A 24,112-nucleotide genomic window follows, 5' to 3' on the forward strand; every position below is an offset into this window, starting at 1 on the left:
TTAACACACTGCTGTCCCCAGTCCTACCCAACTCTGGCACTTAATCGGAAGCATGGTTAACACTCCATGCTGACCAGGAAGCAGGAACTTAGTGTTGTGTGGAGGATACGTGGAAAGCAAGAAACACGCATTTAGTGCTGGTTCCATGATAGGCACTTGAAATAATCTCAAGGTACTCATTACGGTAGCTCATGAGAGTATGCATTAGTTTTCCCAGCTCACAAACAGATGTGCGAGCAGGAACTCAGAAATGTTCAAGGTCCTGCCAAAGGCCATTTCACTGGTAAGGAGAAGAATCAGAATTCAAACCCAAATGTGACAAACCCTAAATGTATTTCTTCTCTACACCATACATTAAGTACAAGGATCTTCAAAAAGTTTATGGAAAACACACATTATCTTTTATTTGCATTTTCTATTAAATTTTGGAAGTACCTCACCTCCAATATATGAATAACAAATATACTCAAATATTAACGTTGGTAATAACAGTAATAACAATATCTCCTCTTTAAAAATGGGGGGGGGGGGGGGCAGGCACAGCACTGTGGCATAGCAGGTAAAGCCACTGCCTGCAGTGCCAGCATCCCATATGGGCGCCAATTCAAGTCCCGGCTTCTCCACTTCCAATCCAGCTCTCTGCTATGGCCTGGGAAAGCAGTAGAGGATGGCTCAAGTCCTTGGGCCCCTGCACCCATGTGGGAGACCCAGAGGAAGCTCCTGGCTCCTGGCTTCAGATCGACCCAGCTCTGGCCATTGTGGCCATTGGGGAATCAACCAGCAGATGGAAGATCTTTCTCTCTCTCTCTCTCTGCCTCTCTCTAACTCTGTAACTCTGTCTTTCAAATAAATATATAAATCTTAAAAAAAAAAAAAAAAGGCCATCTCTATTTCACAGTCTCAGATCATCGAGAGACATCAGTCACAACTGGGTGACCCCAGCTGGAATCTCCAAATCCTGCTAAAGAAGGCCACTCCGCGCACTGGTGACCAAAAACTGTTCAGACTCAGATAATCCAAGCAACCTGACTGTCCTCCAGATAAATATGTCAGATCTGCAGACACTCCCCTCAGAGCCCCTAAGATAATATCTGGAAATACTCATGGCTGACTGTTGGCCAGCTCTCCCTCCCCTGAGTCAGTGATGCCCAAGATATTTTACCCACCCAAATTACAGAAATATGTCCAGCATCCACATGGCAGTTCTGATCCGATTTGTCCCAATCCTGGCTCAAGCAGCTTTGCACTGCCCTCCTAACTAGATCAGCGCCAGCCAATGGGTTTACTCGAGCTGATCTGTGATGGATTAGATACTGAAACCCTAGCCATGTAAGCTGCCTGCCTGCACTGGGACCGCAGGGGAGAAGAATAGGAAACTCAATACTCCTAGGGGCCACCCAAAACACCACACGCACTCGCCGTCCCTCGCCCATCTGTCGGCTCATGCTCCAGTTACCGCTGGTCCTCCCATCAGCTCTCCGGCTCCTCCCGCCTGCCTTGGCAGGGCGTGCACATCTGCCCCGAACGAAGACGCTCACCATGCTCACCGACGTGCATCCACAAAAACGCGGACAAATCCACTGACTACGATGACTGCCTCTACTGCTTCTACAAATTAACAAAGTCCAACATCCAACTGAAGGCTGAAAGACGGCAAACTAGAGACTCAGTCCCACAGCCGTGTTTACGCAAAGTGGTATGCTGCACTTCTTCCTCCCAGCCCTGTAGTCTCGAGGTCTGTCTGCGCCAGTCTGCTTTATAACAAAATGAAAAGCTAAATCTCTGGTAAGCTTCTGTTGTGTTCACATGTCAGTGTGATAGAGGGAAAAGATGACAAGGTGGCTACAAGAAGGGAGAGGGAGTGGAGACAAATTTAACCCTGGCGTATCCCTTGAGTCACCCTGAAGAGTAATTCTAGTTTGAAATCAGATCTTTCTGCTTCTCACATACATTCCCAGTTTTACATTCACGGGCTTCCTTGAAAGGCCTGAGAGAAGTAATTCTGATGTGACTGGGCCTCAGTTACCCATCTACAATACTCACCACTCTGGGAGTGTTCCGTCCTCTTAAAATTCCTAAGTTGAAGCCCTACAGCCCAGTGTGATAGTAATGGAGGTGGGAGCTTTGGCGAAGATAATCAGATTTAGATGAGGGTCATGAAGATGGAGTTACACTCTTACAAGTAGAGGAACAAGGTTCTCTCCCTCTCTCTCCCTCCCCTCCCCCAACCCCAGGAACATGCACACAGCCAGGAGGCAGCTGTCTACAAGCCAGGAAAGAGGCCACCACCAGACACCAAATCTGCCGGTAGACAGCCTCCAGACGGTGAGAGAGAAATGTCTGTTGTCTGAGCCACCCAGTTATGGTGTTCTGCTGTGGCAGCTCGAGAACAAGACAATAAAAATGAAAACTTCAGTAATCTTAGTGAGACTTTTTTTTAATGAAATTGCTTTTAAGGAAATGACATTATTTTTATAATTCTACTCAAATGGCAGCACCATGCTCACTTGTGGTACCAAATACCCAAGACATCCACCTAGGGGAAAATAAACCCAGCAACAGGGAAGTGGGAAGACGATACTTTCAGCACATACAGCGCCCACAAGGCAACTACAGCGCACCCAAGCCCCTCCTGAGCCCAGGAAGGCGTCCTCCTACTACCAGAGTCACCTGCTAAGGTGAACAATGGCGGAACCCACTCCGCCTAACCCGTCTGTGACTCTAGGGGCTGAAGCAATCAGCCAGCTATCTCATCATCACTCACCAACCTCTCACGCCATAGTCACGCTGAAAGCTACAACAATTGAGGTACATCCTACACAGCAGCCAAATTCCTAGAAAGTGGCACAGAAACAGAATTTCTAATTCTAATTGTTTATACCCACTGGAGAAGCTGGCCAAGGGACTTCAGTCCCCAGCACACTTTACAGAGCCTGAGCTTCACACGGATCCGCCTTGTTTAACCTACAATGAACCTCTAATATCCATACATGTAACTAACTCAACTTCCCACCAAGTTAGACTACATTACTTCTCAGCTAACTGCGCCTCTCAAACTGCATTTCAACTTCCAACTTGAATTTGTTTCTTCCCTCTTCTCCTAACGTTTCTCCTAGAACCGTGCTGACTCTTCCTCCCCCTAAGGAAGCTTCTGTATAATGCCAACCCCTCCCCTCTCCCCTAGGGCCCCTTCTGAGCAGCGGGATTATAACGCAAACACCAGGGGCTCTCCAGTGCCCTAAGCTACACTCTGGAAAGTAATAATTTACTCCAAAAGCTTAGAGGCTACAACTCAACAGGGTTCAGCTTTGGAATATGAGGCTTAGAGCTGAAACTCTATTAACTAAGTAGCCTTGGGAAATTAACCCCAGCAAATGACTTTATTCTGTAAAAAGGGGTTAATCCTTTGATACCCACAGGGATTGGGGAATTCTGTCAGTACATTCTCCCCAGAATTTAATGATTTTTTTAATCCTTTAATATTTAACAGGCACTGAGTACTTACCAAGCACCCAAACCTGTTAGGTGTTATGAAGATAAACACAAAGCTCCTGTCTCTCTTTTTCTTTTATTTTTATTTATTCGAAAGAGAAAAGAGATTTTCCAACTTCGGTTTACTCTCCCAAACCCCTGCAACAGCCCAGGCTGGGCCAGACCAAAGCCAGGAGCCCGGAAATCCATCTGGGTCTCCCACAAGGCCCCAAGGACTTGAGCTACCACCTGCTACCTCCCAGGAAGCGTTAGCAAGAAGCTGTACAAAAAAGCATGGAGTAGGGGCCGGTGCTGTGGCACAGCAGGTAAAGCCACCGCCTGCAGTGCCAGCATCCCACATGGGTGCCAGTCCGAGTCCCAGCTGCTCTACTTCCAATCCAGCTCTCTGCTGTGGCCTGGGAAAGCAGTGGAAGATGGCCCAAGTCCTGGCTCCCAGCTTCAGATCAGCTCAGCTCTAGACGTTGCGGCCAACTGGGGAGTGAAACAGCAGATGGAAGACCTCTCTCTCTCTCTCTCTTAAAAAAAAAAAAAAAAAAAAAAGCATGGAGTAGCCAGGACTAGAACCAGGTACTCTGATATGGAATGGAGGCATCCTAAGCGGCACCACAACACCCACCCCGAAGTTCCCATGTTTTAGGAGCTTATAATCTTACTAGGGAAAGAAAGATAATAAAACAAGGAATAACACAAGATCATGCACAGATAAGCACAGCATACCAGGAGACAAGTGCAGAGTCTGACTGCTACTAATTAAGTGGGCAGGAGAAGCCTCACAGGAGCTATGACCTCAGAAAAACTCCACTTGTATTAAGATATAAGAAAAAAACGAGTGCTTTAAGACAAATCCACATACCAAAGACTGGCTACACTAAGATTTTTCAAAGCGTGTATTTGCATAGGGCCCACAAACGTTTCTAAAGGGCTGATACCATCTGCGACCACTCCAGCTGCACTCCTGTCTCCAATGTGCCAGGCACGCTTCCTTCTCAATGCCTCCGCACCCACGGGGCCTGGCCTCACCCCTTCCCTCAAACACCTGAAAGGCTCAATGCCTGGCTTCACCCCAAGGGCACCTACCAGAGAGGCCTTCCGGACCTCTTCATTCTCCATCTCCCTGCTTCCTTGTGCTTCTTAGCCTTACCATCTTCTAGTAAATAATAGGTGCCCACCTGCTTATGAAATGTCTCTTCCCATTAGAATATCAGTTGCATGAGACCAAGGTCTGGCTTTGGTTCACTACTATATCTCCTAGGGTTAAAATGCTACCAGGTAGGGGCCGGCACTGTGGCACGGCGGGTAAAGCCGCCACCAGCGATGCTGATATCCCACATGGGCCCGGGGTTTGAGTCCCGGCTGCTGCCCAATCCAGCTCCCTTCTAATGTGCCTGAGAAAGCAGCGGAAGATGGCCCAAGACTTCGGGCCCCTGCCACTCATGTAGGAGACCCAAAAGAAACTCCCGGCTTCTGTCTTCAGTCTAGCCCAGCTCCCACTGTTGCAGCCATTTGGGAAGTGAAACAGCGGATGGAAGATTTTCTCTCTCTGCTTCTCCCTCCAAGTCTGCCTTTCAAATAAATACATAAATCTCAAAAAAAAAAAAAAAAAAAAAAAAGAAACCTGACAGGCATGCAACAGCTGTTCAATAAAGATTAGTTACAAGAGTAAAGGAACACTGAATTTATAGACACACACACACACAGTTTCTTTCACCAATTTGTCTCCACACCTTAACTGTGCGTACCTTAAGGACAGGGAATCTGACTTACATGTTTCCAGAAATCACCTTGTACAAATACTTTATTGCACAAGCAGGGAAACAAAAGCCCCAAAATAAGAGGTTTCCCTAAACCCATACAGCAGGCTGGCAGAATCAATGACCGGAACACCGGCGTGCCACGGTGTGCCAGACCTCCAACCTGCCAATGTATAAAGTGAGAAGAGTATTCTCCGTGCCAGTTCCAGGTTGCCCATCTGCACCCACACTCATCCACGCCTTCCTCTGCACACCCCCACCCCGCGAAGTCCCCAGACGCTGCTCTATACCCAAATACCACTGCTCTTGGTTTGAAGGCAACAAGCAAATAATGGACCCCAGGTCCAACCGTGCCAACTACGACTGAACACACACACACACACAGAGCACAGGCACACACTAACAGCACCTCGCCCAGTCTTCCCTCCTTCCATCCAGTGGTAACCCACCCGCACCTGAAGTCTCCTGGTATGCCTCTCTATTTTCCATGGCCATGAGTTTTTACTCCTCCTTGCCAGAGTTCTAATGGAGAATGGAAGCAGGCAAAGAAAAGAATTCAAAAATAAACAGCAAGAGGGTCACGTTACCCAAACCAACATTGGTAACAGGACAGACTCCACAACGGACAGGGAGAGGTGCAGGGCACGCACACCGGGCTTAAGCAGAGCTCGGGCTCCAACACAGGAAGTCAGGCAGAGCCTCGCCGAGCAGGGAGGGAGCACAGGAAGTCTTCTAGCACAGCAGAGATTTCCAAGAGTTGGTGGAATGGAGACAGCCCAGGAACAGGAATCAGAAGGCCACACTGCTGGTTCTAGACTCCCGGCCGCTACTGGGCGAGAGGCAGGCAGATGGTCGTCCTGGGACTGCGACTCCCCCTCTATAAAACGAGGTAGTTAAAAACATGCAGGGGCTTCAATACCCACCAAAAAAAAAAAACCACTGATTCTCCTCCAGCAAAAAGTGCATATCAACTATTCTGCTTAAAAATCTTCCAAGTCTATCCAGGTTAACAGCCCCTGGAAAAGATGTCACCTCTGGTCCCTCTCCTCCTAACGTTCTATGATTCCAAGAGAATCAGATGTCAAAATAACGGGTGGCAGGCCAGTCCCACTCACCTGTTCATAGCAAGCATGCCCGAACAGAGACCAAATCCTAAAACCTACCAAACTCAGCTGGCGCCATCCACACCTCTCCCACTCACGACTCAAATCGGCCCGCTTATCCTTGGGTCCACAAGCCAGAATCCAGGCTTCTAAGAAGCCCATAAATTCCCTTTGATACCCCAGGACAATGAAGAGAGAGCTATACGGTGCCCTAACCATGTTAAGTACAGGAGAGACCTGTCCCGTGTCTCTCTTCAAACTCAACCGCACGAGCCGCAAAGTGAAGAGGCTGAGCACCCCAGTGCCCACGCCACCCCGCGGTCTCCCCGCGCCTCCCACTCACTGGGGAACTGATTGAACCCACAACCCAAGCCACATCCCCTTTGGGCTCTCTCGAGGAGTTTCTTCGCTTTTCGCTTCTCTCGTCCACACGCCGCTCCCCTACCCCAGCCCAGGGTGTGCGAGGGCCGCCAAAAAGGCACTCCTCCTCCTCGAGAGGCTCCCACCACGGCCCCCTCGCCCCCCACTCAGCCCCGCGGCTCTCCGGGCCAACCCCACACCCAGGACTTCCCAGCTTCCACTCCACCCTCGGAAGCCAAGGCAGGGTTTGAAGACGTGGACTCCAACCCGCCCAGGGTCGACTCCCCCCAAAAGCCTCATCGACGCAGGACCCTCCCGAGCACCCCGGGATCCTGCCGTACCCGAGCTCGCCCCAGCTTCCAAGAAGGCCCCGGCCCGCCCCTGCCCACCTCCCCCCGGGACCCCGCGGAGCCCTCCCCCTCTCCAAGCCCCGGAGCCCGGGCCGCCCCCCCCGCCAGGCACGTTCCGCACCCCCGCGATAACGGGGCGCCCCGAGCCGCGCGGTCACCTGCATCCCGCCGCCGCCGTCGGCCGCCGCCTCCTCGGTGCGCGGCCGCTTGCTCAGGCCGGGTTCGGCTCCGTCTCCTCCCGCTCCGGGCACCGGCAGCTCCAGCTCCGACTCCCGCTTCATGCCCCGGGCAGTGGCGCCGGGCCCGAGCTGAGACGGCTGCTGCGGCTGGGCGCCTTCCGCCATCCGCCCGCGCCCCCCTCGCCTCCGGGAGCCGGGCGACCTGCGACAGGCCACCTCCCCCTGGGCCTCGGCCCCGACTGTCGCGACAGGCGGGTGCGCGCCTGCCCCCGCCCCCCGCGTGCGTGCGTGCGTGCGCGCGCGCGGGCCCGGCGCCCCTCCGCGGCTGGCTCGCGCCCGCCGCTCCTCGGGGTCGTCGGCGTGGGGCCGCCGGCGGCTCGCGACGGGCCCTCGCTCGCGCCCCGGCACGCACACGCGACGCCCGGCCGGCCCGCCGCGCCGCGCCGCCTCTGGCGCCCCCGGAGCTCGGCCGCTGGCCCGCGCTCGGCCGCTCGCACTCTCCCTCACCGCACGCCGGCCGAGGGAGGAAGGGGGCGGTCCGGCTCCCGAGGCGTGGGGAGGGCTGTTTATTTGGGGGGGGGAGAGGAGGGGCGCGAGGCTGGGACGAGCTGACTGGCCGGGATCCTCCGACCCGCCACTGTGGCAGCGCCGGGAAGGCGGGGAGAGAGAAAGAGGGAAGGAGGGACCGGGATGGACGACTCCCGCCCGCGCGGGAGGCTGAGGCGAGGGGGCGGCGGCGGCGGCGGCGGCGGCGGCGAGCCCGCCGAAGGGGCGTGGCCAGCGCCCCTCGGCAATCTCCGCGGCCTCCGCGCCCGCCGCCCGAGGGAGGCCGGGAAGAGCTCGGGGACACTCGGGAATCTCCGGCCCCGGCGCGGGATCGGCCTGGAGGCGCGGCGCGGCGGGGGCGGGGCCTGCCGCCTCTGGGGGCGGGGCGTCGGCCTGGGGCAGGCCTGAGGGCTGGGAAGCAGCTCCGGTTTGCTGGACTAGTTGTTCGGAGTTGTGTCCTCGGTTCGCTTGTCCAGCCGCCTTCTTTCTGCTTAGGGGTGGGGCCTCCCATAGAAGAATGGGATCTCGAGTCTAGGGTCGGAGCCGCTCCTGCGTGGCGCTCTGCAATTCTGAGAGCTTCCGCTCTAATCGTAATTATTATATCGCTGGTGATCTTAATTATCTCCGATGCGTGTAAGAGCTCTAAGGTTTGCATAGTGCGTGCACACCCGTTTTGAGGCTGGTGGGTAGATGGAGACCGTGGTCTCCAAGGTGGCAGATCCAGATCGCAGGCCGCCGGGTCATATTCGCGATTCACTTTCTTAGCACCTTGCGGCATGAATGGCACTTCATTGCTTATCAACTTTGTGTGGCTGGAGATGTGTACAATGAGTTTTCTCTCTCACCCCATGATGTGCCCTGTAGATGAAGTCCCAGGAATAAAATGATGTGTGTATGACCTAGATGCTAGCCTTGGACTTGCTATCTAGTTTACACAAGTTACTTCATCCCTTTGAACCTCAGCTCGATCATTTGTAAAATTCGGCAATTTTTATGATTGATTGATTGATTGATTTGAAAGGCACAGTGACAGAGAGAGCTTCCCTCCACTGGTTCACTCCCCCAAGTGGCCACAGTAGCCAGGGCTGGGCCAGGACAAAGCCAGGAGACCTGGGTCTCCCACATGGATAGCAGGGGTCCAAATACTTGGGCCACCATCTGCTGCTTTCCCAGCACATTAATAGGGAGCTCAGAAGCAGAGCAGCAGGGACTCAAACCAAATATGGGATGCTGGCGTCACTAGCAGCCTAACCAGCCGTGCCACAATGCCAGTCCCAGGGAGATGGTTTCTTTTGTTTTTAAGATTTTATTTATTTGAGAGGCAGAGTTACAGAGAGGGAGAGAGAGAGAGGGCTTCCATCCGCTTGTTCATTTCCCAAACAGCCACAATGGCCGGAGCTGGACCAAACCCAGGAGTTTCATCTAGGTCTCCCACGCAGGTGCAGGGGCTCAAGTACCCAGGCCAACCTCTGCGGCTTTCCCAGGCCGTAAGCAGAGAGCTGGATCAGAAGTGGAGCAGCCAGGATTCGAACCGGAGCTCACATGGGGTGCCGGTGCTGCAGGGGCCCAGCCTACTTTGCCACAGCACCAACCCCAAGATGGTTTTTATCAGTGGTTCTCAAAAGAGCTATTTTTGCCTTTCCAAACAGGTTATTTCTGCCTCACATGTGTTTGTCCATCTCTGAAGAAAATTTTGATCATTACAACTGGAGAACTGGCATCTAATGGGTAGAGACCAGGAATGTTACCAATACCCTACCTTCCACAGGAAAGTCACCATGTGAAAGTCACGCGGGGGGGCACTCCACTCGGGAGGCCCACATCCCGAATCAGAGTGCTTGGTTTGAGTCCTGGCTCCTCCTTACTTCTGATGCAACTTCTTGCTAATACCCTTGGGAGGCAGCAAGTAACGCCCCAAATTGCTTGGGTTCCTGCCACCCACATGGGAAACCCTGATGGAGATCCAGCTTCCTGACCCTGGCCTGGCCCAGCCTGGCTGTTACAGGTATTTGGAAAGTGAATCCATGGATGGGAGGTCAATCTCTATCTCTCCCTCTCTCTCAAATAAATAAATCTTTAAAAAGAAAGTGTTATCTAGCCCAAAATGTCAGTAGTGCAGATGCTGAGAAACGCTAGGTCAGGTGATTTCTAAGGTCATTTGCAACCACTCTGTGATTTGACCTTTGAACTTGGGTCTAACTTGGCTACACTGGCAGTCAGTAGAACACATTCCTGCTTTTAGCATCAGGCCAACCCAGGCCTTAGCATCCGCCCAACGCTGGGCCAGCAGGAGCCAGACATTGCTGTATAGAAGGTATTTAGGGCCTGTGAGAGAACACTGGAAGACTTGCCTGGAAGCTGTGTGTGGGTAAGGAGCAGTGTTTGGTGGCTCAGACTGTGTTATAAATTAATAACAATAGCCAGCTTTCAGCTGGGCCACTTACAAGTCACGATGCCTTCTGCAAGCTACTTACTCTCTCTCTGCCTCCGTTTCTTCACCTGAAAGTTAGGATAATTGAAGCACCTTCCTGAAAGAGTTTTTTTGTTTTTTTGTTTTTTTTTTTTTTTTTTTTTTGACAGGCAGAGTGGACAGTGAGAGAGAGACAGAGAGAGAAAGGTCTTCCTTTGCCGCTGGTTCACCCTCCAATGGCCGCCGCTGCAGCCGGCGCACCGCGCTGATCCTGGCAGGAGCCAGGAGCCAGGTGCTTTTCCTGGTCTCCCATGGGGTGCAGGGCCCAAGCACCTGGGCCATCCTCCACTGCACTCCCTGGCCATAGCAGAGAGCTGGCCTGGAAGAGGGGCAACCGGGACAGAATCCGGCACCCCAACCGGGACTAGAACCCGGTGTGCCGGCGCCGCAAGGTGGAGGATTAGCCTATTGAGCCACGGCGCCGGCTCCCTGAAAGAGTTATTGTAGGGATTACATGAGTTGTCTCCTTCTAAGAACACCAGTCAGAATGGCCTATGTGAGCACCCAGTGTTGGCTACCGTGAGTATCACCATTGTCAGTGACAAAACGCTCATTGTGGAGATCAAAAATGTCCTCATCACTATACCTGGGTTTGTTTTTTTTTTTTAATTTGATAGATAGAGTTAGACAGCAAGAGAGAGAGACAGAGAGAAAGGTCTTCCTTCCATTGGTTCACCCCCAAATGGCCGCCACAGCCGGCACTGTACCGATCAGGAGCCAGGTACTTCTCCTGGTCTCCCATGGGGTGCAGGGCCCAAGCACTTAGGCCATCCTCCACTGCCTTCCTGGGCCACAGCAGAGAGCTGGAATGGAAGAGAAGCAGCCAGGACTAGAACCCGGCGCCCATTTGGGATGCCAGTGCCGCAGGCGGAGGATTAGCCAAGTGAGCCACAGCACCAGGGTCCCATTTTTTTTTTTTTTTTTAAGATTTATTTATTTGAGAGAAAGAATTACAGAGAGAAGGAGAGACAGAGAGAGGCCTTCCATCTGCTGGTTCATTCCCCAAATAGCCAAAACTCTGACCGTTCTGAAGTCAGGAGCCAGGAGCTTCTTCCAAGTCTCCCATGTGGGTGCAGGGGCCCAAGGACTTGGGATATCTCTCACTGCTTTTCCAGGCCATAGCAGAGAGCTGGATCGGAAGTGGAGCAGACGGGGCTCGAACTGGCCCCCATAAGGAATCCTGGTGATGCAGGTGGAGACTTAACCTACTACACCACATTGCCGGCCCCCGTATCTGTTTTTTTGTTTTGTTTTGTTTTGTTTTTTGTTTTTTTTGCTATAGGGCTGCTAGTGATTCAGATGTGGAAGACAAAGCTCCCCCAAGTCATTGCCTGGTGCAGTCCCAGTGTTGGGCGAATTCTTTCTTTTCATTAAGCCTTACGTTCCTCATTTCTAAAATGGAAATAATAATAGTCGCAATGTTATCCTAAGGATGCGATGAGAAAAAATAGAGCACTTAGCAGAGTGCCTCATGCATAGTAACTGCTTAATAAGTATAATTATTTATCATCTAATTTGTTTAGCAATAATAAGCTACTGGCCAGTGGCCAGAAGGGCTGGAAAGAGCTTTCTCATTGCTGTTTGTACCAGCAAGGTAAAAGTCCACAGGCCTGCAAGCTTGTTGTTGAACAGCACTTAAATTGGCAAGACCCTGCAGCAGATGGAGCCTGATCCTGCCCACCCAAGCACTATGGCTTTGAAGGAAAATCAAGTGGTTTTCCGGTGGCTTAACGGATAACAGTGGTTTTTCTTTTCTTTTCTTTTCTTTTTTTTAAGATTTTATTTATTTATTTATTTATTTGAGAGGTAGAGTTACAGAGAGAGGGAGAGAGGTCTTCCATCTGCTTCACTCAAATGGCTGCAATGGCCAGAGCTGGGCTGATCTGAAGCCAGGAACCAAGAGCCAAGAGCTTCTTCCAGGTCTCCCATGAAGGTACAGGGGCCCAAGCACTTGAGCCATTTTTACCGCTTTCCCAGGTCATAGCAGAGAGCTGGATCAGAAAAGGAGCAGCCGGGACACGAACTGAGGCCCATACGGGAGGCTGGCGCTGCAGGCAGAGTCTTAGCCTACTACGCCACAGAGTTGCCCCAGCAACGGTTTTTCTGTTTAAACTTAAGTACATCAGCTGGTGGATTTCTGAAAATTTTACTTAGTGAACTGGTATCTTAAGAATTCTCCCTAGGCGCCAGTGCTGTGGCATAGCGGGTAAAAGCCATCACCTGCAGTGCTGGCATCCCATATGGGCACCGATTGGAGTCCCCGCTGCTCCACTTCCAATCCAGCTCTCTGAGAAAGCAGCAGAATATGGCCCAAGTCCTTTGTCCCCTGGACCCACATGGGAGACCTACAAGAAGCTCCTGGATCCTGGCTTCGGATCGGCCCAGCTCCAGCTGTTGCAGCCATTTGGGGAGTGAACCAGCCAATGGAAGATTGTCTCTCTGCCACTGCCTCTCTCTAACTCTGCCTTTCAAATAAAATTAATACATCTTAAACAACAACAACAACAAAGAATTCTTCCCTCTCTACCTACCTTGTCAAAATACTGAAATCTAAATGACTTTAGGTCCTTCCTTGGCTGCCCCATGACCCGGAAAGAAATGAGATTTGGGATCAAGGCTGCCTGTGACTCAAATTATTGTTATTCAAGTAGCGCTCGAGTCCCTAAAAAATAGAGCAGTGCAGTATAGGAATGGGTGAATGACCTGGCAGAACAAAGAGAAATTGGACCACACTCTGTAAACAAGCATTAAGCATTTAGGGAGAAAGAGGAGAGCAGAAGCCAGATGTGCCCAAGGCAGCTCAAAGACCAGGATCGTTTCTTCCGTATACATCTGCAGCGACTTGTTTGGGAGCAGGTAATTATGAAACATTTCAGAGGAAAAGGACATTAAAGAATATTCTCCGAGAAATAATTCTTAGCTGTAGACACTACTACAAGTCTAACATGTTCATTTATCCCTTCATTCAACAAACAAGTGTCTAGATGAATAAAATGTATTCTTGATACAAAACAGCTCAGTCTGGAGAGGAAAGGACGAATAAATAAAAAGACAGTCACAATGCATCATGATGAGAAGGTCACCTCTCAGAGTGGCCAAGAACACAGACCGTGGTGTCAGACAGACGAGGGTTTGAGTCATGTATCTGACCCTGGTCAAGAACCATAACATTTGAGGCCCAGTGTTTTCATCCGAGTAACAAACACTTGGTGGTGGCCAACTGAGTATCCATTGTCCTCTTACTCCTTACTAGCAAGAACCCCAAGTTTAAGGATGAAATCTTCCCAGCCTTTTTAAAGGATTTATTTATTCATTCACTCATTGTTCATTCAAAAGGCAGAGAGGAGAAGAGAGAATCTTCCATCCCCTGGTTCACTCCCCAAATGACCACAACAGCCTGAAACTCCTGTGTCTCCCGCGTGGTGGCAGGGACCCAAGTATTTGGACCATCATTCACTGCTTTCCCAGGCGTATTAGCAGGGAGTGAGGTCAGAAATGCAGCAGCCAGGACTTGGACTGATGGCCTATGGGACAATAGGGGTTTCTGTTTTAGTATCAGCCATGGGTTTTCTGAAAATTTTATACACTGAACTGGTATCAAGAATTCTTCTGAGGCCGGCGCTGTGGCATAACGAGTAAGACCACCGCCTGCTATACCAGCGTCCTATTTGGCCACCGGTTCGAGACCTGGCTGCTCCACTTCCGATCCAGCTCTCTGCTATGGCCTGGGAAAGCAGTGGAGGATGGCCTAAGTCCTTGGGCCCCTGCACCCACATGGGAGACCTGGAAGAAGCTCCTGGCTCCTAGCTTCGAATCAGCCCAGCTCCAGCTGTTGCGGCCATTTGGGCAGTGAACCAGCGGATGGAAGACTTTCTCTCTTTCTCTCCATCTCTCTCTCTTTCTCTCTGCCTCTGCCTCTCTGTAACTCTGCCTTTTAATTAAATAAATAAATCTTTAAAAAAAAAAAAAAAGAAGAAAATGAATTCCCAGGTTCTCTGGCAGCTAAAGGTGGCCACGGCTCTGGCCATCAGGGTGTAGGCAGGGTATGGTGTTCCTGCCCAGCTCGTTAGAGCCAGAGAAAGAAAAGACTTTTTGCATTTGCCCTTTGCCCTTTGCCCTTCGCCCTTTCCCCTGCCTGGAGCACACACTGGGAAAACAGCCCAGATGTCCTGTCTCCACAGCAGCAGAAGCTCCATGCTAAGACTGGTATCACAGAGTTGCCACACTGTCCTAGCCTGTCCTCTTCTAATCCATTGTTACTGGGGGGAAATGCCCTGTTTGGTTTGCCACCACCGACAGGCTTCAACATACAGCCAGACACAACTCCTAGCTGATACAATCTGTAAACCGATGCTAATAATAGAGTCTTCCCTGGGGTTCTTTTGAGCTTTAAATAATGCATGTCAAGCACTTAGCACCACACCTGGTTCATAGATGCACTCAATAAATGGTAACTTAGACCTTCTTTATGACTATTATTACATCTATTATCCTTATTAATATGATTATTGCAAGTGCCAAAAGCTATAGGGGTGTATAGGAAGAGTACTCCCTCTGCCTGGGGGAAGCTGAGTAAAACTTCATCTAGAACGTTTCGTATGACCCGGGGCTTTAAAAATGAGGAGTTTCCCAGAACGGAGGCTCTGGTAAAAGGTGGTGCTCTCTGCAAGGGCTTAGAAGGAGTTCGGCGCTGCCTGCTGGGCTGCGATCAGGAGCAAACTCCAATGACAGGGTACCAACACTAGCCATGGCCTTCCCGTCACTGGGCAGGGCAAGACACTTCCACTGTAAGTTTGCTTCCATCTGGAAACTGGGGCCCGATTACCTGCCAGGGCACCTGCCACAGGGCTATTGGGAGGCCCATGGGGAATAATAGACTTCAGGAAAGATCTGTTCACACACCAGCTCCGGCTAACCCGGGGCTCTGGTCCCCAGCAGTCATGAGGCAAGGAGGTGATGGAAACGTCTTCCTTGGTAAGTTCTTTATAAACACCAGCATTTTCTTAATGCCGTGGTTGATTGTTTTATGCCCCTAGCACCTAGAAAAGAGCCTGACACAAAATGTGGCGACCGTAACAATCCTGAAAACAGAAGCACAGTCCTAGGCCCAAGAGTCCCCGTGGAAGGACAGATAAAGACCAGAGCCCAGTGCACAGATGATCTTAGATTGCTGTCTTCACTGAACAGAGGCAGAGCTGGAGTCCATCCCCAGAACTGATCATCTCTCCCACCAGAGAGAAGCACAGATATAAATAGAAGAAACCATGTTCTACGCCAAAGCTTTCTTTTCCCAAAAAAGAAAGGCAGAGAATCCCCTTGACAATTCATTGGCCAGAGGAAGTGGAAGCAGCTCCTGCCATGCGGCTGGCTGATCTGGGAGCAGACAGAGTCTAATGAGAAACTGAGTTCAGAAAAAAAAAAAAAAAAAAAAAAAAAGCTCGCGTGGTGTTGAAGCCTCATTAGGACTGAGCAACCCGCCGCGCGCCACAAACCCCTGCCCTCACTTCCCCACCTCCCTCTGCTCCTGGTGTATTGAACCTGGGTTTTTCCTATAGGCCAGGACCTTGCCAACTCTTTCGCCCTTCACATAATGTGTTTGTCTGGTTTCTATTTCTGTAGTTTGATGAAGGATGATAGCAGGGTATTGAGCTGTTGTTTTTCATTTAGTGCAGTCACCGCCCTCACCCTGTGCCCCCGCCCCCACCCTGCTCACAAGTCGTGTTTTTCATTGTCTGTTTTGTGCCTTGTCCTAGGTTTTTATTGCTTCTTTTCACAGTGGAGGAAGGCTTTGCTTTATTGTATTTTCCAGGCGTGGGTATACATAGCCTCATGTACGCATCTTTCCTGCAATGTTTCAAAAACGGCAATGACCCCAGAAGGGAAAGGTTCAGCCAATCACTGAGCCCTTATAAATGCCAGCCCTGAACTGGATGTGTTTTTTTTTTTCTTTTGCATTTAATTTTCACAACATGCCGTGAAGCAGATAGTGTTACATCTCATTTTACAGATGGGAAAACAGAACCGGAGAGATGGAATGACCATTCCAAGGTCACGCAGGACGGTGAGCGATAAAGGAACTCCTGTCCCCTTGCTCCAAGTCACTGCCCTTTCCTATCCCAACCCCTGTCTTCAAGAAGTTTTTAAGGTGTTTCAGTTTGGGCAGGTGCATACCTCACAGAGAAGAGACAAAAAGGAGACAACGTTTTGTTCTCAGAAACAGATCTGAACTTTTCTGATCCTGCATTCCACTGGAGGCTGAAGTGCCAGGGCCTTTGTTGGTTCAGGGTACTGGGTTTACTTTTTCTTTTTCTTTTTCTTTTTTTTTTTTTTAAGATTTATTTATTTACTCGAAAGGCAGGATGACAGAAAGAGAGAGGAAGAGGCAGAGAGAAAGAGAGCTTCTAGGGGCCAGCGCAGTGGCACAGCAGGTAAAGCTACCGCCTGCAGTGCCAGCATTCCATGTGGGCGATGGTTCAAGTCCCAGTTGCTCCTCTTCCGATCCAGCTCTCTGCTATGGCCTGGGAAAACAGTGGAAAATGGCCCAAGTGCTTGGGCCCCTCCAGCTTCGTGGGAGACCTGGAAGAAGTTCCTGGCTCCTGGCTTCAGATCAGCCCAGCTCTGGCCATTGCAGCCATTTGAGGAGTGAAGCAGCAGATGGAAGACCTCTCTCCCTCTCTGTAATTCTACCTCTCAAATAAATAAATAAAATCTTAAAAAAAAAAAAAGTGGCACAATGGGGACCTGAACCAGGTGGCTGCTTAACCCATTGCACCACAACGCCAGCCAGGGCATCGAGTTTTCATTCACTGTCTTGGGATCCCCACCAGCGCCTGCCCAGGTATCTTCTTCTGGGTCCCTGGCCTGCCCTGAGCTGTGCTTGTTAATCCTCAGCCAGCATCCCATCCACCCAGGTCAAGGGCGTGGGGAGTCCCTAGCTGCTTCGGCACAGCTCTGGGCCCTTGGAAATCGCTGGGAGGCTGACTTGGGCCCGTGTGGTACAGACACAAGGAGTCTGCAAAGCTACCCCCTCTGGGGCCTCTGATGAGAAGCAAAGCACAGGCCTGCTCCCTCCCCAGGTGCCCTGTCCTCTCTCCTCGCTCTAGTAGGAGGCAGGAGCCAGCTCCTGTGTCTCCCACGGCACAAGGGCTCTGCTGTCCTCTCTGCCCTCAGCCTCTGCTGCCTTTGCCTCTCCGGGCTGGGGGACCCAGCTGATTCTGATCCTTTTGCCTGACTACACTTCACGTCCTGAGTCATGCAGGGAGCAAAAAAGACTAGGATTAGAAACACAGAGTTTTCTTTCAAGCCAAACATTTCAAAAGTCGACTTGGGGGACCAGCGCTGTGGCGTAGCAGGTAAAGCTGCTACCTGCAGTGCCAGCATCCCATATGACCTAGGAAAGCAGTGGAAGATGGCCCAAGTCCTTGGGCCCCTGCACCCGCGTGGGAGACCCGAAAGAAGCTCCTGGCTCTTGGCTTCAGATAGGCACAGCTCTGGCGGTTGCGGCCATCTGGGGAGTGAACCAGAGGATAAAAGATCTCATTCTGTCTCAGCCTCTGCCTCTCAAATAAATAAATAAATCTAAGTAAGTAGATTAAAAAGTTGACTTGGAAACCCAAAGCTGAGTCTTGCTTCCTCTTTCTCTTCGCATTTCCATGGTGGTGTTACCGGTGAACGACAGGGTTCTTGTCTTCGCGCTAGAAAGAATTCAGGTGTGAGACAGAGTAGAACAAAGTAAAGTAGCAAAGTTTATTAGGGAAGGGACATCCATAAGGACAGATGGGCACCTCTCCAGGCAGAACCTGAGAGAGAGCGCCCAGTCGGGGGAGGAGCGAGGTTACAAGGTTGAGTGGAGAGATTACACCTGGGCAGGCAGGCAGGCGACTCAGCAGAGAGACAGAGGGCTGGCGCAGTCTGGTTGAGGCCGGGGGTGGGGGGTTTTTAAGGAGATGGGTCTTTGTCTTCACACATCTCCTCCTGAAACAAAGGATTTTATGGATGTAAATATTAAGAAGCTCCTATCTGAGTTTTCCCCTGAAGGTATCAGACAGGAGGAAGCCTAGCTGGCGCCATCCTAACCCAGGATCTGGAGCAGGTCGGGAGCAGAGTATTTGAAATGCAGACACTGGGCTGCATCTGGGAGATTGTGGAAGATTTGTCAGGCAGAGGGGCGGGGACCCCCACCTGGCAGGTTATCGGGTAGGAGGGGGCAGGGCAGGATGCCAACACTGGGCTGCCCCTGAAACGTTATCGGGATGACTTTTGTGGGGAGCAATCCGGACTGGACTAAGTTACTGGAATTAAGACTTATTCTATGCATCTACTCTCCCACAATATGGCGCTGGGAGAGAAGAAAACAGCTTCTACCCAGCTGCCTCCAGTTCAACCAATAAACTGTAGGACTTGCTCCTGATTGGTGGAGAGCAGCGTACTCGGCGTGTGGGCAGCCGAGTTAGGATTGGCGGAGCAGGACTATAAAGGAGGAGAGAGACGGCATGCACCAGGAACATCTAAGGGGAACATCTGAAGGAACACCTGTGCAGCCCCCGAGAGAACCGGCCGGCGGTGTGCCGCTCCCCTGCGGAAGTGGGGAATGTGGCCAGGGGGAACTGCCCTTCCACGGAGGTGGAAGGGATAGTAGCCAACCCGGGAAGAACCAGCAGCAAACCCGGGGAGGGCCAAGCAGACAAAAGAACAGCGCAGGGTCCTGTGTCGTTCCTCCACGAAGACGGGGAGCGACAACTTTGAGATGCAGATGCATATGCTGGACATAGACGTCTTCTCTTTAGGCCTTTGTCACACACACATAAGCTCATATCTGACTTCCTACCTAACAGTGGAAGGGCAGGAAAGGAGGAACAGCCGGAGATGCCTGGGAGACTGGGGGGCGCGAGGGCAGGGTTAGTATTTCTGCAGGGTATCCCACCATGAACACAGGGAGACAGCCCCCAGCCTCCTTCGAAGTCAGGAAGCCACGGGCCAACATCCTGGCCAGGGAAATGCAGGCCAAAAGGACAGAGGCCACTTCCAGACGTGGCCCCTAGAAACACCCCTGCCAACCCACTAACCCACTCTTGTGCTTCCCAGCAGGTCTGTGGACCTCACGCTGGACACAGGAGCCTCACAGGGGCAAAGAAGCCTGGACCCCGGTGTCATCCAGTGGGGGAAAACTGCCTGACAAGCAGTGATGACGTGAGCAAGAAATAAACCTTAATTTTTGTTAAACCACTAAAGTTTAGTGTTTTTATATAGCCTTTTATATTCCTTACACTGATTAATGTGTCCTTTAATTTTTTATTTGAAAGGCAGAGTTACAGAGAGGCAGAAGCAGAGAGAGAGAGAGAGAGAGAGAGAAGGAGAGAGAGGTCTTCCATCCACTGGTTCACTCCCCAAATGGCTGCAATGGCTGGGGCTGGGCCCATCCAAAGCCAGGAGCCAGGAGCTTCCTCCAGGTCTCCCACATGGGGGCAGGGGCCCAAAGACTTGAGCCATCTTCCACTGCCTTCCCAGGTCACAGCACTGACCCCGATGCGTCTTAATATTATTCTGCCTCATAATAAATGTATAGAATATGTGATGGGGTAGCATGGCAGGTTGAGCCACTGCTTGGGACACATGCATCCCGTATCAAAGTGCCTGGTTCAAGTCCCAGCTACTCTGCTTCCAATCCAGCTTCCTGCTAATGCACACCCTGGGAGGCAGCAGGGGATGGCCTCAAGCATTTGGTCCCTGACACCATGTGGGGACACAGATGGAGTTCCTGGTTTTTGGCTTCCACCTGCCCCGGCCCTGGCTGAGGCAGACATCTGGGGAGAGAATCAGCAGAGACGGAGCATGGGATGCAGAGAAAGAGTGAGAGATTGTGCATCAGCTGATTCACTCTCCAAGTGGTCTAGGGCAAAGCCAGGAGCCAGGGACCCCAACTTGGTCCCTCGTGTGAGTCGCAGGGCCCCAAGTACCTGGGCAATCCCTGTGCTGGCCCAGACACATCAGCAGGAAGCTGGACCGGAAGCAGCACCACTGGACTCTAACCAGCACTCGGATCTGGGATGCCGGAGTCTCGAGCACTACAGTGCCTGTCTCTGGACGGCAGCCCGCGTTTGGTGTTGGAGAGTGATGGAGTTGAGGGTAAGAATCATCTCTCAGATTGCTTCCTTCACCCAGACTGGCAGAAACGTCTGGCCTACTGAGGCGCTGAATAAGCAATGAATGAATGAATGAATGATCCATTAACCAATCAACTCTGGTCAAACCCAAACCACTTGCTATTCTAAGTCTTATGGGAAAGACCAAAGGAGCTTAAGTTTTGAGTTCATTTGTTTTCAAAGGGAAAAAGTAGGGATGTGAAAAGACAAAGTAGACATGATTTCCAGAAAGCATATACCCTTTTCTACTCCCACTTTTGTCCCTTAAAACAATGTTTATTAGCCTCTGTCCCTTGGAATATTACCCTGTACATTCTCAGAAACTCACATAAGTTGTAGCTCCTGCTTATTGTTGGTATTAACAGATAAAAAAAGTAGGCGAACGTGGAGGAGTTGCCTCCTGGAGGAACAGGCAGAGCCTACCTGTCGGGAAATGCCATTTCTAGCCCTAAGACCTGGAATCGAGCAGAAAGATTTTTGAGGTTGGAAGAGGCTCCATAAATAATGCCTCTCATCCTCCATCAAGTCCGGAATGAATTTAGAGATAAATGCAGGAGACAGAGGAGAAATGGAAATGTTTGATTTATTGCTTGTGCAATATGCAGCCAAATGGAAGCGCTATGAATCTCCACTCTTGAATTAGGCAGCCTCTGCCGCCAAGCCAGGGGCAGAGCTGGGAAGCTGGAAGCTGCCCTCAGCACAGGTGAGTCCCGGCTGCACGGCACAAAGAGAACCAGCAGTCCCTTTCCCAGAGGTCGAGCAGATTTCAAGAAAGGGCTGGGAAGGAGCAGAGCCAAGGCCTGTCCGGTTTTTCCCTCCCAAGTCACCCAGTGGATAAATCATCCCTCCTATCTGTCAGCTCTGGCTAAACAGTACAGCAGGAACAAATAGCCCCAATTCTCAGTGGCCACAGCCACAAAGCTTTCCTGTGCACACGCCCATTGTGGGCTGGCTGCACTCATACATCATTTCCACTCTGGAATCCAGACCGATGAGCAAACGGGTCCATGTCCTGGTGGCTGCTGCTCTGTGGCAGAGGGCAAAGCAGGAGGCTTGTGGACCACACGGTGCAAGGGGTAGATTGGTCTGCTCTCATGCTGGTGGCCAATGCAAGTGACATGGCCAAACCGCAATGGGATGGCATGCTTCAGCCCCCTGAAAGGGGTGGGCAGTAACGGCTTTGAAGAAATAATACAGTCAGGGTTGGGATTGTGGTACAGTGAGTTAAGCCTGGCCTGCAACACTAGCATCCCATATCAGAGCACAGGTTCAAGTCTCAGCTGCTCTGCTTCTCCAGCTCTCTGCTAATGTACCTTGAAAGGCAGTGGAAGGTGGCTCAAGCGCTTGCGTGGGCCCCTGCTGCCCATGGCGTAGACTTGCATGAGTTCCGGGCTCCTGGCTTTAACCTGACCCAACCCCAGTTGTTGCAGCCATTTGAAGAGTGAACCAGAGGGTCTCTCTCTCTCTCTCTCTCTCTCTCACACACACACACACACACACACACACACACTGACTTCCAGATAAATAAAATAAATCTCAAAAAAATACATGCTCTACTCTACTTCCCTTGAAGAAAAAAACAAAGACCTGGGATTAATTTTTCCCAGTCTGTACCCAAAGAGCAAAGGAAAATGTGTGGTTGCTAAGCACACTTCCCCTCAGCAGCCTTCCATGGAAGTCCCCTGTGGGTTCTGCAAACAAGTCCCACCTGTCCCATGCCACCTGCTGCCGCACGTGAACACCTGACAGAGGTCTTGCTCTGGCTTCAGGACATGCTGTGCCCACGGGCAGAACAAACCCGTACTACGAGGGAGCTACCCCAGAAGGAGCGACCTTCAGCCAAGGGGGAAAGTCGTCAGCACAGGTAGTCCCAGCTTCCTCCCCTCTTGGTAGGACAATTTTGGGCTGTTTCATCCTACACAGTCTCCCCAAGGACTCACAGTGGAAATGAGGCGAAGTTGCCCACCGTGGTAACTTGCTCAGAAATGCACCTTTTCCTTTCTTCTTTTTAACATTTTTGTTAGTTAAGTTTCATTCTATTTGGGGTGGGGGTGGGGGGGCTGGGGAGATCTTCCATCCAGTGTTTCACTCTCCAAATGCCCACAACAGCCAGCCCTGGCCAGGCTGAAGCCAGGAACCCAAAACCCCATCCAGGTCTCCTATGTGGGTATCAGGGACCCAATACAGCTGGGTCAGTCTGAAGCAGGCTCTCTGACCCTGAGTGTGACCGTCCCAGGTGGAGATGTCACCCCTGCACCAACTGCCCTCCTCCTAGTCTGTCCCTTCTTCTCTTCCTTGCCTACTTCCTTCCCCACTGCCTCCCCATGCGCCCAAGGCCCTGTGTCGGGATCTCTTTCGAAGGAAACCAGTTAAAACAGGGATGGAAGTTTCTTCTCTCGAGGGCCCACTTGCTGATGGGTGGATGAAGAAAATGTGCAGACGGGGTACTATTCAGCCCTGGTGAGGAAATCCTGCAGTCCATGCAGAACCTCGAGGACAGACACTGCACTGAACGGATTAAGCTGGTACAGGAAGTAAAGGCTGCATGTTCTCACTTGCAAATGTGGACGCTAAGCTGGCTGAGCGCATGGAAGCATAGAGCAAGCGGAAGGTCTGCCAGGGGCCGCTGGGAAGCAGAGAATGAGAAGCTGTTGATCAAAGGGTACCAAGTGCGGTCAGCACTGTGGTGAGGCGGTGATGCCATCACCAGGGACACCAGTCGAAGTTCTGGTTGCTCCTCTTCTGATCCGGTGTCCTGCCAGTGCACACCCTGGGGGGCAGCAGATGGTGGCCTTAGTGCTGGGGCCCTTCCACCCATGTGGGAGACCTGGATGGAGTTCCTGGCTGTTACAGGCATTTGGGGAGTGAACCAGTGGATAGAAGATCTCTCTTTCTTTCTCTCTCTGCTACTCGCCCCGCCCCCGTGTCCTTCTGCCTTTCAAAATAAAATAAATAAATCTTTAAGAAAAAAAGGTACAAAGTTTCCGTTAGATTGGAGGCATAAATTCTGGAGAGCTGCTCAGTTTGGTGACTGTGGTTGATAACAAAGTATCAGGTACTCGAGCTTGGGTAAGAGAGATTTTAAACGTTCTTGCCAAAAAAAATTGACAGGTTTGTGAGGTGACGGATATGTGAATTCACTTGATCGAATCATCTCACAATGTACACAAAGATCAAAGCATCACATTGTACACTGTGAATATATATAATTATTTGTCAATTTTTTAAAAAAAATTTTAAAGATTTATTTACATTTTTGAAAGTCATAGTTATACAGAGAGAGGAGAGGCAGAGAGAGAGAGAGGGAGAGAGGTCCCCCTTCCGCTGGTTCACTCCCCAATTGGCCACAATGGCCAGAGCTGCGCTGATCCGAAGCCAGGAGCCAGGAGCCCACTCCGGGTCTCCCACGTGGGCACAGGGGCCCAAGCACTTGGGCCATCTTCCACTGCTTTCCCAGGTCATCAATGAGAGCTGGATCAGAAGTGGAGCAGCCGGGTCTCGAACCGGTGCCCATATGGGATGCCAGCACCTTAGGCCAGGGCGTTAACCCACTGTGCCACAGTGCCAGCCCCTAAAAATATTTTTTTAAATATTTATTTCCTAATCTCTGGTCATTTTTGAGAAATTCTTCTGCCTATGAAACTTTAAAAAAAAGATTTATTTTATTTTATTTGAAAGAGTTACAGAGGAAGAGAGAGAGAGACTCTTCCATCTGCTGG

At 51.2% G+C, this 24,112-nt stretch overlaps 1 protein-coding gene across 31 annotated transcripts in view; it reads right to left on the reverse strand.

Annotated features, from left to right (window-relative positions):
* RBFOX2 (RNA binding fox-1 homolog 2) overlaps positions 1-7,946 on the reverse strand; it is a 320,553-nt gene extending 312,607 nt beyond the window's left edge. For 2 of the 31 annotated variants that reach the window (XR_016217016.1, XM_051846014.3), the window contains exon 1: positions 7,215-7,941. Coding sequence is in view for 20 of the 31 variants with exons in the window: in XM_051846014.3 (XP_051701974.1) it covers positions 7,215-7,400 (186 nt within the window). In the remaining 11 variants the exon portion in view is untranslated. Of the gene's footprint in view, positions 1-7,214 lie in introns of all 31 variants that reach the window. The other 29 variants (XM_089308924.1, XM_089308921.1, XM_051846003.3 and 26 more) reach the window with 24 other exon arrangements.
* Between the last annotated feature and the right edge of the window lie 16,166 nt (positions 7,947-24,112).

The sequence above is a fragment of the Oryctolagus cuniculus genome, chromosome 11, assembly GCF_051225735.1.
Source record: "Oryctolagus cuniculus isolate XC-2025 breed Fujian yellow rabbit chromosome 11, ASM5122573v1, whole genome shotgun sequence".
Classification (NCBI taxonomy): domain Eukaryota; kingdom Metazoa; phylum Chordata; class Mammalia; order Lagomorpha; family Leporidae; genus Oryctolagus; species Oryctolagus cuniculus.